Below are 17,239 nucleotides of genomic sequence, written 5' to 3'. Positions count from 1 at the left end.
TTAATTATATTTTATCAAATATATTATAAACTTAAAATAAAAGAATAATTAATTAATAAAAAAGATAAAAGAGTAAAACAAGAAATTAAATATTAATTTTAATAAAAGTAAAAACATTAAAATTTATTTCTTTATTTGTGTCCATCCTTTAAAGTTATGGATAAAAAGAAACTGGAGTACATTTTTACATCCTTTAAAATTATGAAATCAGTAAAATGTAAAAGTATTAACTATCATAACCTGGTGATGCGATGGAGTGTGGTGAAAGGAAGAGGACATGGTGATGAAGTTGAAGATGAATGTGTAGCATTTGGATGGAGACACGCACAGTGAAGAGAAAGAACAGACAAGTGGAGTGAAGAAAAACGTCGAGAATGAAGATCACGCTCAAACACTAAAGAACCACATTCTTTCTTCCCCGCTGGGCCCATCACTGTACGACGAATGAGATTGGGCTTTCTTCATTAAGCCCATTATTTTATTCTTAGCCTTAGCAATTCAATTCTAAATTAACTTTGCAGGATGAATACTTGGATTAGTCTGTAACGTTAAAACATTATTAATAAAAGGTATTATTCAGATAGAGATTAAATAGAGACTAAAACGTAAATTTTTAATATATAAAAATTAATTTTTATAAATGAACACCAACTATATAAACTAAATACATATTTTAACCATTGTGCTCTAGATTTCATCCTATACATATCATAATGAGAAAGCATACTGCTACGCCAAATAGGTTGGAAGAAGCAATCTTAGCTTAAGCTTGATAACTATATTAATATAATATAGTTAAATATTATTTATAACCAATAGAATAAATAACATTAATAAATACAAGAATCAAATAAAAAAATCAAAAAGAAAACTTTAAAATACAACATCTAAAAACACATCTTTCTGCAGCACCAATAATAAATGATTGGATTGCTTGCTTTTCAATTCAAGTCAAGAAAAGTTAAAATAACTTTTGCAAGATAATTGAATTGACATGAAGATGGAGTCGCAATTATTACAAAACTTTTTGGCACGTTCCTGTGGAGTCTCAATTTTCATTCACGATGGTTCAAACTCTTTTAAGTATCTTCAATCTTGTACCCATCAAAAAAATATGACATTGTCCAATTTGATACTTGTATTTCCTTTGGGCATGAATACAAAAATTTTAAGCAATTATTTTTTAATTCATTCGGCCATTACTTAGTCACAAAATTTGATAAATTGTTATCTAAAATGTAATATTAACAAAAGGAATCATGTTATTACTAAAAACAGAGAATGGCTCTATTGTGATGCCTGTAACCCCCCAATGAAACATTTGAGTTCAAAAAATTTTCTATCTGGACACACTTTACATTCACAGCAATCTAGAGTATCACCCCGACCATGGCAAACTAAAGTAGCTTTCTTCAAGCAGCATAAAGCTAGTCACAAACACTTAAGTAAAGCTTTTAAGTCTTTGACTGCTTGATCAACTGCATAAATTATCATCTTCTTTATCTGTTCCATCAAAGGATAAAATATCATCACCATATGCTCCTCTAATTAATTTTGTAACTGACATGATAAAGAGAAGATCAGGAAAAAAGAGACAGAAGGAAATATATTCTAGAAGTAAATCACCTCAAGTTTATCTTCTCTAGCCTTGTGGTTCTTGGGAAGCTGGCGGAACTCATTAGTTAAACGCAGACACTCATGGACATTTTCTGGGGACACAAAATCTACAGCAACTTTTGTGCATGACTGTGCAAGGTTTGGCATATGGTGATTAGAGTTAAAGATACAATCAAAGGAGTTAACCGAATACATGTCGAGAGATATTTTACCTTGAGATTCCTGACTTGATGTGGGCATCCGGCAGGAATAAATACTGCCTCCCCAAGTCTCTGTTCAAAAGTCCATGGTTCAACACCTACAAGTAAAGATTTGCATAAATAACTAATTACACGCATTGAGAAGACAATGATATACATATATACAATTCCATGTACTAACCAAACTCATCCTTCAGCCTTTTTTTGTGCTCCAAAGTCAGATAAAAACATTGGTCATGAATTGGATGTACAACCTAACCAACAAAAAAGATTTGAGCATCAAGCATAAAAAATAAGGATAAGCAGAAATCTAAATCGTTACAATTTTAATACCTGTTCAACTGGAGAACAATATGTATGTCTAAATTCTTCCGAGTGTTTTCTTAGATATGTTTCTAACTTTTCAGTATCCTCTCTCCGAAATATATCCCATAGGGCACCACCTGATTCCGTTGATTCATTTTCTGTAACAGAAGAAGGGACCCCCTCAGACACACCATTTGGAAAAATATTTCCATTTATTTCAATTGGGCGCTTTTCCATATCACTGGGTTCTGAAACATCCTTATTTCCTATGCATCCTTTGTTGTCTTTGCAAGGTTGACCATTCAGGCCAACAGCAACACTCTCTTGAGCAGAAAGTTCTCTCTCATCTTGTGCCTTGTGTGCTTCTTTCAACTTTGAAATAATAGTGTGCTGCTCATCAGTTAATATTACCTCAGCTGTATGGGTCAAAATATTCACCTTTGACAATTATCAAACAAGAAATTAGAGTAAAAAGTCAATATGCTTACATTAGAAATCTGACACATGGCATAGGAAAAGTTTCAAAACAAAAAAAGCAGATACATGCTTCAAATGCACACATTTATTCTTTTAAAGAAAAAAAAGATACCAAATTTTTTACTGCACCACCTCACAATATACTTGCACATATTAAGAAACCAAATTCAAACCATATGAACATATCCTTTTAGACGAGGGAAAGTAATATAGCACATACGATAATGTCTACACCAAAAGGAAAGCTCATCTTCTACTAACAGCCAATTAAAAAATCTGAAAAAACTTTGTTTTCAATCCAGTGTGCCAACCAAAATGTGGATTCTCAGAAGATAGAAGATTAAATATGTACGTGTATGTGTAGAATATTCAAATGAATGAGAATTGGCTGACCACTGCATAAGCAACCAAATTATAGCCTAATGAAGCTTGATGCATACCGCATCTGACATGTCACAGTGAAGCTTTGTTACAGAGTCTCCTCTACCAAGTTCTTCTTTGATCCCATAAGCAATATATGTTTTTGGACCCATGTCAGGTTTCAGGACATGGGCTGGTAACTTCACAGCAAGATTGAGAATTCCGGCCCGAGGATCACTGTACTCTTGAAATGGCAAGGAACAAATAAACTCATCACAATGACGGGGCAAAAGATCTTCAAATTTATCGGAGGGGGGCCAGTCTTTTAGTTTGAGCATCTCTGGCCAGAGATTTCTATATGTTCTTCCCTCAATATAACCTTTGAAGAACTTGTGAGTATTAATTTCTACCTGCAAAGGTTCAGAAGGGAGACTGTTGATCAGAATTCTAGAATGCTGCATGACAACTAAATAAAATATTATACTTTGATTTTGGAAGCTGAAATACTAAGATGGAAGTTGAATCTCCACAATATGAGGAATCTAAAGCCCGAGAATAAAGGCTTGATGACAATGGATGTGGGACATTACAGAAGAGTAGTCAATACTACAAGCCTTATACATACACTGCTAGAATTTAGTTATCTTTCTTAAAACAATCTACAGGTAAAGTAGGTATTACAGCATTCTTTCGATAACATGAAAAAATTAGAAATTCACAGCCAATCCACAGCAGAGGGGGGATTTAGAAAGAGGAAAACACTACGAGTTTAAATATACATGCTTTAATTATACCAAATATTCTAACTCAGCGTCAAAGTGGGAAGCAAGACCAAACCTCACAATTAGCTAGGCAATCAATGGCTTTCACTTCTGACATTTTTGAACTGATTTCTGAAACCATATTTTCACATAATGCTCGCCACATTACCATTGGCTCCCAGCTCAGACCTGTCCCCTGTTTAAGAACATCACGAACTATAACTGGTTCACCATAAGCCCAATGCTTTTGGAAAAGTAACATCCCTCCATTTGAAATCTCAGTTGACTCTGGACAGTAAATGTTTTTGTTTTCCCAAATTTTGAGCATACTGCGAGCTTTGGCTTCCAAATCAGATATCCACCCATTTGGGAGGATGCGCCTCAACTCCAATAGAGAACTACCACAACCCCCTACCTCCTTTGGCGCGCAACCAATGCTTCCATCACTCTTCGCATTCCACAACATAGATGACTCAATATGACCATCTGATGTCTCTAACTCACAAGGGACTGGTAGAGGGTCACCACCATGCATATAATCAAGGCCCCTATTTACATATTGAAACTTCAGCTCAGCCCGGGGTGTAATGCTTCCATTGCGTATTTCTTGGCAACAACTAAGGCAGAGCTCATAGGAACACTTCGGGCAGCTTCTATGAAGGTCAATAATTGAAGTAGCACAATGGTCACTGCTCCAAGATCAAAAAGTTAAAATATAGATATCATAGAAAATGTAAAGAATTGTGCTACGATCTTAAGAAAGAAGACACTTACCAATAGACACGCTCATTGTCACCACAAAGACTTTGAGGTATTTCAATCTCACAAGAAGATTTCCCTGACAAAAGAGTTTTTTGTTGGTGATTTATTCAATGTAACAACAAAAAACATAAAGGTGAAGATTAAAACCTTGTATTTTAGCTTCAATCTCTTCCTCTAGACTTTGTTCATCACAAATTTGTTTAAGAAATGGAATGAGTAAATTAATCATATGTTGCAGATACTCAGCTTTTTCATAATTGGTGATGTCCCTGTTAGATGTCTGAAAGTAAATAGAAAAAGAATTTGAAAATTTTATTAGTACAGATATAATTCTAAATCTAACAGATGACATTTTTTTTTCAGTGAAGAAATTAACTTAGGGGAAGACATCAGAGAAAATTAAACCTTAATCACTCCTCTTGAACGTAAGCAGACATTGCAATTGCATTTTTTACGGCAAAATGGACAACTTTCAGCAAATTCTTCTACTGACATATCAGGATACCTGTGTGCAAAAAATTTCAAACAGCTCTATTTCGTAACGGAAATTCATAAACTACACAAACAAACACATAAACCTTCAGCAGAATTGATTAATTAGATGTAAAATGCCATACCATTGATTGAAACATCGCATGCAGTACATTTTCTGACATTTGGTACAAGGCACAAAAGCTGCTCTCTCCTTTTTCATGCATTGATGACATTTCCACCGATTTTGTCCAACATCCTGTCAAGACAATTAGTCTAACATCATTTAAGTACAATATAATATTCCACCAATTAAAGAAAATCTGTCATAAACAATCACAGTTTAAACTTTTAAAGTGTAAGAAAAATGCATTGAGAAAGATTGTCACCATCACACTATCCATTCTTCTAGCTCTGCTCCTGGACTTTGACTTTAAAAGAAAGAGCATTTCTTTATCTTCCAAATTGTCAATCAAGAGATCATCTCCAAATTTTCTTTTCTTGTTTGAAGCAGTAAGCTTGGTTGGCCCATCTCCTTTCTTGGATGGGAACTTGGAAGCCCTCTTTGGACGTACAAGAATGTCTTCTTTCCCTTCTGACTCTGGTTTTATGTCATCATGTTTATGAATTTCTTGAACCTTTATCTTTGAATTTCTAAAATCTTTTCGGCATTTTGAGATTTTGTCTGACCTATTGTCAGTATGCTGATTTAATCGTTCTCGTTGTGCAACTGCACTTCTTACTGCGGCTCTCTTCCTTAAATATTCCATAGTTTCTTCTTCCTCTTCTAATTCTGGCTTCTCATTACCATTCTCGTGGATTCCTTCAGCCTTTCTATTTGAATTTCCATAATTTTTTGACAATCTTGAGAACTCCAGCTTATCCTCCGTGTGTTGATTTGACCGATCTTGTCTTGGAACTACAATCTCCATTCTATCTGCAAATTTTACAGGGAAATGCACACAAACAATTACAAACATTCAAAAATCTCAAGTCAGGTTATCACTCATTTAAATGACATGCCAGACTTTTATAATAGCTTGAGTCTGATATACTGTCAGTATAGAATACCCACGTTCTTAACCCCAACAAAAGAAACTGAGAATCAAAGAAGCAGGCCATACTATAAACGCAAGAAAGCATTTTGTCTTTAAAACCACGATATAATTCAATGTCCACGCTGAATCATTACACGAGCAATTTCTTTAAACATGTCAAGCTCAATAACCGGTTAAGAAAAAAAGAATCATGGAATAATAAGATAAAAAAATTTGACTAATTAAATACCATGAGAAACCTCGTCACGATGATTCAGATATTAGTAAAATATATCCCATTACGAATTTCAGCAAGAACTGGGTATATATGTTCAAATAAAGAAAAACTTTCTCTTCAGTTTCTCATGAACGTTTCAAATAAAAAACTGAACTGAGTTAATCCGATCAACCCAACAACATCGGTAAATTCGAAAACACCAAGCGAACCAGAATTCCAATTGCATTCATGCGTAGACAGGACGCACGGCAAACAAAAACGAAATCGAAATCAACAACAACGCTACAAAGACTCTCATATACGTGTCGTCGAATGGCACACAAAAAATTATTACAAAAATAATTAAAAGAGCAGAATTTCAGAATCCATACACACACAAAAAAATACCAATACCTGATCATGAGAAGTTATTCAGGACGAAAATTGATGCTTAGTTAATCAACTCTGTGGCGTTCAAAATTGCAAAAAAGAATCAATGCCGCAAGGTGTCTGAAAACAAAATTTGAGAGAAGAATAGAAAATCTGAGTGAAATTAAGAAAAGATCACGAAATTAGTCGCATTATCTTGACTACAGATAGTCCTGCTGGTCCTCGGTAGAAGATGATAGTACTAGGTGTGTTAAATTTGTTTTCAGGGTTAGAATTTAAATTTAAAATTAAGTTTTTCTTTTTCTTTTCTTTTTTTTTAAACCAAATTTTGAGGTGAAAAGTTGGATTTTTGTTTTTTTTTTTTTTTTTGCTATTTTAGTTAGAGTATCAATAAGTAATATCAATTTAAAAACAAACTTTCTGTTTTTTTACATTAATTAAAGTTTAAATTTAAATTTCAGTTTTTAGTTTTTTGTTTCATATTTCTTTAATCAAATTTCAATGAAAATAAGAATGAGAGAGATCACGATCACCATAATCACAATCAAAGGTATAAAAAGGGTAACCCTACCAGCAAAGAGAAAAACACGTCACTCATCCACTGATTTGCCTGAAATTGAAATTAGTCAGCTATTAATGCCTTTGCCATCAATTTTCTACTTTTTCTAATTATTTATAATCTGTTCAGTCTTTTTTTTGGGTAAAAATCTTTTTCTGTTTTATAGACTACTGATATTATGTTGTGTTGAGCCTTTTGGAACTTTGATACTCTAATGCTCACTTAAACCATTAAGATTGGCATTACTTTTTTTGTTAATTGGGGATCTCAATTTACAACTGATAGATTGCGCGTATCTGCAGCCGATTACATTTACTATTACTAGCATATTAATTAGGATCAGTATCTCGATTATTTTTAAGTAAATCATAGTTACATAATATTAAATTTAGAAAATATGAAATTGGAGAATCATATTTATGTACAGATTATTCTTTTTGATATTTTCTTTAAATGTTTGATAGTTTTTATTTTTTTAATTATTTTTTATTAAAACTTAATTGAGTAAATAGTAAAAAAAATAATTTTGAAAAACACAAATATGAAGTTGGTGTTCGCAGGGTCAAACATTTTATATATTTTAAGTGCACGTGGGTCTGTTTTAGGAACCGTGTGATGCCACAGTTCAAGACTTGGAAGAGAAGCAAATTATGGTACTAGGTAGTTTCTCCGGATGTTTCTCTTATAAATAGCTAATCATAAAAACAAACTAAAGTACGATGTCGTGATTTGGCTTTCAATTTTTTTTAATTTTTTAATCTAAATACTCTTATTGCATTTGTTTAACATTAAAAAACATTAATAATAGAAATTTGTGATTATAATTTCCATAAAAACGATTTTGATCTGAAATGCTCACTTTTATTATTACATATTTGTTTTTCTTTTGAATTTTTTTTTAAAATTCTAAAATTTGTAACTCATTTAACACAACTGGCTTAAAAATACAAATTAAAATAAAATAATAACTAATACTTAATTCATGTATTTAGTAGTGTTTTAATATATTTATTAAAATAATATATAGACAAAGAAATGTGAATATTGTTAAAGTTAAAAGAATAAAAATAATAAAATAAATGCGTATACGTAAAATTTTAACTGTATAATGAATAATTTGTTTTTATTAAAAAATAAAAATATTAATAAATATTAATAAATAATTTTAAAAATTTAAACACTACTTTAAATAATCTTAGAAAAGTTAATTTTTAAAAGTTATAAATTTCTTTCATTTTATATTACTAAATATTTCTACCAGTTTATTGAATAAGTCAATAAACTACAAGTTATATTTACAAAACATAGTACATGTTTAAATATATACAATAATTAACATAATTTTTCAAGTTTAAATATTTTTTTGAAAGATTTTGATTTAAATCTTTACAATTTTTTTTAGTCTTTAATTAATTTTAAATTTAACAATTTTAATTCTTAATTATGACATTAACTAGGAGATTATTATATATTAATTTTTTATGTCATGTGTCAGTAGTTGTTATGCTGTTATGGCACATTATTAGTAAAGAATATAATTTTAAAACATAGAGACTAAAATTAAAATCTTTAAAAAATATAAGGATAAAAAATATATTTCAGTTTTTTTATTAAATTTAAGATGAAATACGTGGGTAGTTTGACTTTGGTGAAGTAATGAAAGCTGATATTGCAGATAAGTTTCCTGAAATAATAAAAGCGTCAAGTATGTTGTATCCTTCATTAACAAGAAGGATGTTGCTCTTCAGAGAATTGGAATGAGAATGAATCACAAACACGTTAATAGTAACACAGTCTGTTAGTGCGTCGTCTTAATATCCTTTCAATAAGCGTAGGCCTCGAACTTCTTCTGGGTTTTTATAATAGATGTCACATTTGTGCAGATTATTTGATAATTTGATTTCCCTAATGAAGGTGTAGTTGCTACAACACCCTTCATGAGACAGGTAACAGCATAAAAACATCATCTGTATAGTTTCAGTAACAGTAACATAGCTTGATAGAAAATTACCTTAGAAAGGACACGGATAATGAAAATGAACAACAATAGATCATTATACATGTGTATATATGTCTGTACCCAGTTGTGTCGGTATCTTTTGACAATTAACGTGGACAGAAATAATCATTCAATGAAAAGAAAAGTCATTGATTAAAACGTGCACAAGTACAGACACTCTTTTTCCTCCCAAATAAGCGGAGCTAAATCTCAAGGAAAAAACGAAGGTAAAAAGAGAAAAAATTATACACAGGATGTAAATCTTGATCAGTTCTTGGATAACTTACGGTATCCCGTGGGTAAACGTTTTGCAAATCCTCTACGTGCTTTGGTGATACAGATTTTGAAAAGCATGATTATCTACTAAGGGAACAAATTCACTATTAACAAAATCAGAAATATCATCAAAGAATCTCAGCCTTACAGTTTGCGCCGATTCCAAAGTTGAACACTAGCTTTTTACAAGAGAAGACCACCCAGCTTTCTAAGCTTATTCTGGAAGCACATGTCAACCGATGTAGCCCATTATATAATATATATGCACGTCCATCTTAGCCTGTCTGGTTAACAATGATGATATCATTTCTTGGACCATGATTTATGGCTCTGGATTATTTGGAATGCCATCAGGTAGAGAAGGGGACGATGCACCACTGATTCTGCTGGGCAATGGTGTATTCCTTCTTGATTGGCGTTTTGTGGGCACAGTAATACTCTCAGTTTCCCACTTTAGACTGATAACCTCTTCATCATCATCATCATCATCAATGCTAGCCTTAAAAACTGGATGTACATATGCATTCTGAAGATAAGCTTTCAAGTTCAGGTTAGGCTCAGTGGCTCGTTCTAATGTGTCTTTCATCATTGCTTCCTGTTTATAAATTTACAAAAGCAACATAAAAATTCCATGACAGAGGAACAGAGAGATGCAGATTTAGGCCACCCACAAATTATTGATATTAGAGCCATAAAATATTTAAAAACGATAATTATATTTAAAATTCAACTTTACAATCTTAACAAAATTAATTCTTTTAAAACTGGCTTTCAAAAGATCATTCCCACACACTAGGTTCTTTCAATATCAGGTCTACTAAAAATTAAACGGACCCTAAAGTGATAAACTAATATACAAATGCATAAAAGCCAAAAGTCAATTGATCATATGGCATCTGATTGATATATCAGGGAGATGCTGTAACAATGTGTGGATCCCACCGATCATAAAATAAAAATGATAAAGTTCAGTATTTTAAGCATAAAAAAGAGTCACCCATAACTGTATTGATAGTATATCTAACACTTGAGCATTTCTGCACTCAAGCATACAGTAGCAAATTCTAACTTGGTATTTGGTGATAGAAGGATTTTAGGGATATCTAATAAATGAGAAGACAACAATTGAACAATAATTCCACCATCAATGCATCCAGCTATTTACAGGATTTTATTAGCAATCAGAATGATTAATTGAGATACCTGTAAGGGATATCTAACAAATGCAGGTTCAAAACGGCCTTTGCAGTATCTATGGAACCATATTGTCAGTATTGGGAGTGCGATTAGAAATGGTGTTGATGAAGCAGCCTTTTTAGTGGTTAGGAGTCCCATCAGAACTATCTGCGACACTATCAGCGCAATCACCACACGAAAATGGACATCAGGCCAGAAAGCTGCACCACTCTCGTACTCTTGATTATAGACATTAATTATCTGCAATTGGAAGGTGTCTTCATCTTATATATGGCAGCAAAAATAGGGGACTCAAATTATACAACGATCCTTGACATGTACAACATAATGCTAACATCCCATTTACCTGATGACGGTACACAACATAGGCCAGCCCAAAGAAAATTATAATGAAAGGAAGAACAGTAGGTGTAACTGCTGCGTAGACTAGACCCAACAAAAAGTACAATTGTATACGAGGTTCTCCAGTGTTGAAACCAATACTCCCAGGATCCATGGCCTCTTCCCTGTCCTTTTCAGTCTTAACCAAGAAGAAATTCTTCAAGTGATATATGATTAGTGGTTTCAACATCAAAACCTCTGCAGCTATACCAGCCCATCCATCAACCATTATATAAGTGATGAAGAAACTTGCTTTCAAAGGAATTGCAGTGCCAATTGTTATAGGATATCTGACATGAATATAAAAAGAATATTCATAAGTGTGTTAAATTAAGAGAAATTTTGGAACAAGCATGTGACCATATTTAAATGTTCAGAAAACCTATATCATTGTTATTAAATAGCTAAAAAGTATATCCAGAAAATTTATAATTTTTCCCCTTCTGTATATTTCACATGACATAATAGTTTACCACAGATACAAAAAATTCACATACCACGCAAACTTTTTGGAGTAGGAGAACTATGCATGCACCCAAAATACAGGAAATATAATGACAACTAAAATCGTAAATAATTCTCAAAGGAAAAAGAAGATGCCTGTATCTTGAATGACTTACTGATTGGCTGGTTGGTGAATGAAAGAGTCCAGCTGTTGAAATGCTGTTCCAGTAAGTATGTTCCCAAGAAATATATTCACAAAATTGAAAAGATAATATCTAGAAGCTGATCTCCTCTCCAGAGATGATATAGATCCAAAGCCTTCAAATTTTGACATGATCATCAATATTGTTGGCAAAAATATGAGAAAAAGCTTCAATGCAATACCGGGTAGAAAACCTTGAATGAATGACTTAATGAAAGGGCTGCACAATAAAGTAAATTCAAATAAGTAAAATCCAGTGATCCATATGGATGCAAATTGTATCTTCAGAGATACAACTGTAACATGAGACTTACATACGAATGAGAGGCTTCAACCATGGTGCTGCTTTCTGGATTCCATCAAGACTTGCAAGAGTTTGTACAAATGCAATCGGAATCATAAAAAAGAAAGTGAGAAAAAAGAATGCCACGGCTATGATCAACCTTCTAACAGTAAGGGAAACATATGGAATTGCCAAGTTTGACCAATAAACATCCCGTGGCTCTGAAGCCCACTCAGTCAACCAAATTGTTGGATTTCTGGTTTGTTGAGTTTGTGCACAAACTGCAGCACCCCACCGAGATTTAAATGACACAAATGCAGCAGGCATAATAGACTTGGGATCATTAGTGACCTTATCCCTCTCTAAAGCTATCTGTAGAAGGTTATAAACTTGAATCATTGCAATCATCATGAGAATTTCTGAAGACACAATTATGAAACCATAATAAAGCCCATAATATCTTCAGATATTATCCTCTAAGGGAAATTTTGTGTCAAAAAAGTTTCTTCAGCATCTGTTTAAATCCTCTCCATATTTTATTTGCACTAAGTTCTAGTGAACAATCAGAAAAATTATTTATAGGTGAAGGCAAGCAGTTACAAAATCATTACATGAGGAAATAACTCTGTGAAAGCAGAATAATACTGCTGCACAAAACAAAGATAAAAGGTACAAGCAAAAATTTGGTATACCATTGTCTTTTTTATGAATTCTGCAAAATTAAAATTTCATTCCCATGTAAGAATAATTTTCATAATTTTTTCAAAATATTATTTGCATGAAGAATTTAGATTGAAATAAGTATTTGCATCCAGAGTGATGAGTGTGGTAAAAATTCGAACAGGAATTAAATGACACTTACTTCCTTTGACAGTTTGTCAATTTCAGTATTGTAATGATCAATAGCATCTACTTTCTTTCCACAAAGACCAAGGAAACCAGTCTGATAAAAACATGTAAGAGGGAAAGATTGTCATAAATCTGAAGATTTTTATGATAACCTTTTGAAGGCACATCAGATTAAACTTAAATACCTTTACTTCAGGTCTATTTGAAGTTCTTTCCACTTTGTTTTGATAATATACAAGCCAATTTTGCAACTTCTTCTTCTTTTTTACCAACTTTGCCAGTTTGTTTGCATTGTAAACAACCTGCATATATGTGACAGTGAATATACAGAAACATACTTTTTTCCCCTTCAAAAGTCCCAAATTAAAGGGAAAAATTAAGTTTTCATAATAGATCAAGTTAATAATGTATTCAATGTTTCATATACATTATGAAGAATGCTAACAATACACTTTTAACACAGTTTTTTTAACATACTCTAAATTATTGACTAAAATTCATTGAAAACTACAAAATTCTGAGAGAGAAACATTAAATTAAGAGTGAGATCCACGTAATTTTTATATTTTTCAATAAATTTTAGCCAATAATTATGAGTGTTTTAAAAAGAGTGTGTTGCTAGCATTCTTCTATGCATCATTTCAGAATCAATAAGGCAATTAAGGAATTTAATATTGCAGCAAAAGATGGAATTTTCAAAGTATAAACCACTCAATGCTTCTTAAATTCTTAATACCAGAATCAATGAGAAAATTACTAACACAACATTCTAGCAGTATATTATACACGGGAGGAACCAACCTGGTGAGTAAGATAGTTATCTGGATGATTGACCAGAAAAAAGTGCTCTACAAGCTCACTTACGGATTCATCAGGATCTGGCGGAATATTTCTAACAAGCACCTGAAAATAATATCTTTTCTGTTAGCAAAATATGCTTGATGGAATATCTCATACATCTAAATGCTAACATTTGACAGTTCAATGCATAACTGCAATTTCCACACACGTGTCATATTTAAAGATAAAGATGCAAATGGATTGGAGAGCTCTTCTTTATTAAAAAGGAATATTTGTTCTTTACCTTTTCTATTGTTTTAATTTTTTTTATAAATGTTTTGCATCCCTTTTATCTTCTAATATCTCTTTCATACATCTTAAGGTCATATAACAGTCATCACTCCATTGTCTTGCACGCACACTTATTTGCTGATATACATAGCTAGTTTATTAATATGCTTGCTTAATGACTATCAAATCCTCACCTATAATTTACAGAGTTTTTATATACAGAAAATTATGATATATATACAATCAGAGATCTATCTGTAAAAATGACTAAGTAACCTACCACCTCTCTAACACAAGAAACAAAAAAATTTGTGAACTGCAATATGCAACAAAGAAGTAGTACAGAGAAAAATCAAATTTACCGTAAATTGATCAGGGCGGCGTTTTTCTGCTGCAAGAAATTGCAATCTCATTGAGGCAACTTTTTCATACTCCTTTAGTAAAATATAGCATGTCCAAAAGGTGAATGCATAAGCAACTACTATGTGTGCCCAAAACCTGAGGCAGAGTATAAAATTTTAGCAGAGCACATTGCTTAATACCGACTAACAATTTAAGAAAGGCCAATACTGTACAATAACTTATATAATCAAATAGTGACACAAATGCACCACAAAAGTTAACTCCACAACTTTAACAAGAGAAATTATGCATAAAAAGTGGTTGATAATCGGATTGGAAAGGTAAGTGGGGTGTCGTCTTACGATGTAACAATCAGGATTCTGATGAGAAGAAAAAGTAATCATGACATAATCACAGAATCTAGAGAAGAGATGTGATAACGATAAGGATTTTGATGAAGAAAATTTAATCAAGATATAACCACAAAATCGAGAGAACAAATGCAAAGCAAATAGGATGTCCTCTGTAAATTAAGGTTGCACCAAGTTAAACACTAGACCTAAAGCCTCAACATAATTAAACCATATATATTAGGTCAACAATGCATCTTGAAATGCAGTTACGCAGGATTTGAAATTAATTTACTAAACAACAACAAGATGTAGCATAAAAACTGTAATAGCACTAAATGATGGTTTTTAAACCTTTCAGACCGACTATGGACATTTGAAATTGAGAGTTTATCAATGTCACTAGCAGTTATGTTATTTAGCCCAGCTCGTTCTAGCCCGGTGCTTGTCCAGTTGACAGGAACAAGAACTGCCCATGCCAGGAATGCTATAGGAACAAAGATTTTAAGTCTGCATAACAGAAACAGAAAACATCAGGAACATATTCTCCATTGCTGATGTTGTATTCATTCATTGTTCATTGTCATTACCCTATCAAGTAAATCCTCAAGTAAACAACAGAGTCCAATCCAGCATGGTCAATCAGTTCAGGTTCTGGCATTCTAAGCGCAGCCGGCATCCAATTCAAAAACCTAAGGTATGATCTCCAATCTAAATTGACAAACTTGCGGACAAATGCTCCTCCATGTATAGGATCTGTTCTTAAACCCTTCAGATACCATTTTGGGAAGTACACTCGATCATTAAAAGGTTGAAGCCTCAAAACAGCAAATGCAACAAAGAAGATAAATGCACTCAAAATGTTTAAGGCAGCTGCAAGCCCAATATCTGAAAGTGTAGCCATTTTTCTTTTCCCTCTAGAACCAATGCACGGTATACACCTATAAAGCAATCAAAGAAATGAATATCAAACAGGGTTAGATTGATATACAACTTGGTGAAAAAATAAAAATTGTATCTTATCTAAAACTCTAATAAAAAAAAAAGCATAGCTTGAAGTAAAAGGTTCTTTTTTCCTCTGTAAATTTTACAGGAATGATTTATAACTAATTTACCATTTTCTGTTCTACCCTAAATTTTAGACAGCCAAAAGGAAAGTAATTTATGAAGCGTATCCCACAACAAAATTATACTCCTCTTTAGCTAAAACACAGACATTAATAGAAAGTCCTTGGATACTCCCAAAATCAGTTCTAGAATTTCACATCAACTGGCATGCTATTCCATCCTAAGACATGAGAAAACAAGAGGAGAAATAGAGTGAACGAAAAATAGAAAAAGGAAAACAAAAAAGGGTCGTACTTTGTGCTTGTGGTTCACAATTTGATGAGGGGAAACCCCAACTTAAAACCCACGAATGAGAAGGAAATCAGAGGTGAAGATCCAAAATTGAATAAAAGGGTATTCGGATATCTTAGAGAGAGAAGAAAGCAAGAAGATTCGGCCACCGTGGGTGCAATGAAACCTCCTTAGAAGACACGACACTAGAAGGCCTTTTCCTCTGGTACACACCAACTATCTCTACCTTAAACAAACAAGAGATCACTGAATTTGAGATTGGCTTCAATGTGAGGAAAGAGAGAAGAAAAGGAAAAACAAAAAGACAGTGTTGTTGGTTCTTACTCGTTACGTTACTGGTGAACAGCACCACATGAATAATTCTAGTAGTGTCTTAACTCATCTCATTCTCCACCCCTTGTACCCGTGTACACTGTACTCTCAAAATTATGTCATTTTGTGAAAGGGATTAATATTTGTCATTTAGAATGTAATATTAAATGGTAATATCTATTAGTTGTAATGTAAGAAAGATTCAATAACCTCAGCATCGTGAACTCCAAACACTGTGTCGGCAAGGTGCCACGTGGTGTCTTCCAACGGCTACTTCTCATTGTTTTCAGGGATTTTAAAGAGTTCGATTCACGCGCTGTTAGAGAGTGTGAAAGTTATTAGGTTTGTGTATCAGTTACTCGGAGATGGCAAGTGACAGGCGTATCCGTATCCCGTGTCCAGAATGCGTTTTTCTCGCGGGAATGGCCACGCGACCACCACGCGTATTTCTCCGGCCATTTTCTTTAAATTTAAAAGTAAATATAGTTTTATATTTGTATATCACTTAAAGATATTATTCTTTTATTTAAGAAAAAAAAATAGATAGATTATAGATCCATGCAAAATATAAGTATGTATTTTTATTCTTATAATATTGATTATTTAGAGTTTTTCATTGCTAATCTCAATATTTATTTTAATCGATATTAAACGAGATTTACCTCAATGCCAGTGAAGAAAAAAAAGAACATTAATAATTACTGTTAATAATCGAATGCAAAAGTTTATCAAACAAGTTCTTAGTTTTTAAAACAATAAAATATTAACATGTCTCGTTATTTTCAGCGTTAAAGAAGTTGTTTAGTACTACAACAATACAAGTTACTTGTTAAGTAAAATTAAATTTTGTCATGTTCTTTTTATATTGCAAATTGTAAGAAAAATTATAAGACCACATTGCAATTACGTTTCAATCTAATTTTATTGTTAGAAATAGTTTGGAGTAAATATGTTTGACAGATGTAAATCCACTATGTCACATTTTATTGTGTTGGTCATCAAAGGACAACTTGTTCT

At 32.6% G+C, this 17,239-nt stretch overlaps 2 protein-coding genes across 9 annotated transcripts; both read right to left on the bottom strand.

The window, feature by feature from the left end:
* Window positions 1-1,125: 1,125 nt before the first annotated feature.
* On the bottom strand, window positions 1,126-6,856 carry LOC113846017 (lysine-specific demethylase JMJ25-like). Of its 2 annotated transcripts, none has more exons than XM_027473810.1 (13): window positions 6,623-6,856; window positions 5,344-5,891; window positions 5,101-5,213; window positions 4,889-4,988; window positions 4,631-4,763; window positions 4,496-4,559; window positions 3,798-4,410; window positions 3,041-3,370; window positions 2,151-2,561; window positions 1,999-2,071; window positions 1,830-1,915; window positions 1,627-1,746; window positions 1,126-1,503 (listed from the first exon to the last, which is right to left on the bottom strand). In XM_027473810.1, the coding sequence occupies exons 2-13, from the start codon at window positions 5,884-5,886 to the stop codon at window positions 1,432-1,434; spliced, it is 2,658 nt and encodes an 885-aa protein (XP_027329611.1). In that variant the 5' UTR covers window positions 5,887-5,891; window positions 6,623-6,856; the 3' UTR covers window positions 1,126-1,431. The 2 variants fall into 2 exon arrangements, with proteins under 2 accessions (XP_027329611.1, XP_027329612.1); XM_027473811.1 differs by lacking the exon at window positions 6,623-6,856 and having other exon boundaries at window positions 1,283-1,503; window positions 5,344-5,615; window positions 5,691-5,886.
* Window positions 6,857-9,189: 2,333 nt separating this feature from the next.
* On the bottom strand, window positions 9,190-16,381 carry LOC113848455 (calcium permeable stress-gated cation channel 1-like). 7 transcript variants are annotated; one of them, XM_027477970.1, is made up of 13 exons: window positions 16,235-16,381; window positions 15,914-16,136; window positions 15,142-15,492; window positions 14,906-15,061; window positions 14,222-14,357; window positions 13,590-13,691; window positions 12,974-13,090; window positions 12,802-12,882; window positions 11,971-12,311; window positions 11,631-11,876; window positions 10,976-11,300; window positions 10,636-10,869; window positions 9,192-10,027 (listed from the first exon to the last, which is right to left on the bottom strand). In XM_027477970.1, the coding sequence occupies exons 3-13, from the start codon at window positions 15,453-15,455 to the stop codon at window positions 9,755-9,757; spliced, it is 2,325 nt and encodes a 774-aa protein (XP_027333771.1). In that variant the 5' UTR covers window positions 15,456-15,492; window positions 15,914-16,136; window positions 16,235-16,381; the 3' UTR covers window positions 9,192-9,754. The 7 variants fall into 7 exon arrangements, with proteins under 7 accessions (XP_027333770.1, XP_027333771.1, XP_027333774.1 ...); XM_027477973.1 differs by having other exon boundaries at window positions 15,914-16,132; window positions 16,235-16,330; XM_027477969.1 differs by having other exon boundaries at window positions 9,190-10,027; window positions 15,914-16,331.
* Between the last annotated feature and the right edge of the window lie 858 nt (window positions 16,382-17,239).

Source organism: Abrus precatorius, unplaced genomic scaffold, assembly GCF_003935025.1.
Source record: "Abrus precatorius isolate BTA unplaced genomic scaffold, Abrus_2018 Scaffold8, whole genome shotgun sequence".
Taxonomy (NCBI): Eukaryota; Viridiplantae; Streptophyta; class Magnoliopsida; order Fabales; family Fabaceae; genus Abrus; species Abrus precatorius.
The sequence above is the reverse complement of the archived record's forward strand: the minus strand, read 5'-3'. Positions and strand labels throughout refer to the sequence as shown.

What these genes read in the sequence shown, in the direction of transcription:
- LOC113848455 (XM_027477970.1), bottom strand. Translation starts at nt 15,455, where the DNA reads ATGGCTACACTTTCAGATATTGGGCTTGCAGCTGCCTTAAACATTTTG. An exon ending in TTGAGGATTTACTTGATAGG is followed by an intron (nt 15,062 to 15,141) that starts GTAATGACAATG and finishes TCTGTTATGCAG; the next exon opens with ACTTAAAATCTTTGTTCCTA. An exon ending in ATAACTATCTTACTCACCAG is followed by an intron (nt 13,091 to 13,589) that starts GTTGGTTCCTCC and finishes ACATATATGCAG; the next exon opens with GTTGTTTACAATGCAAACAA.
- LOC113846017 (XM_027473810.1), bottom strand. Translation starts at nt 5,886, where the DNA reads ATGGAGATTGTAGTTCCAAGACAAGATCGGTCAAATCAACACACGGAG. An exon ending in AAGGCTGAAGGATGAGTTTG is followed by an intron (nt 1,916 to 1,998) that starts GTTAGTACATGG and finishes CTTTACTTGTAG; the next exon opens with GTGTTGAACCATGGACTTTT. An exon ending in CTAGAGAAGATAAACTTGAG is followed by an intron (nt 1,504 to 1,626) that starts GTGATTTACTTC and finishes TTGATGGAACAG; the next exon opens with ATAAAGAAGATGATAATTTA.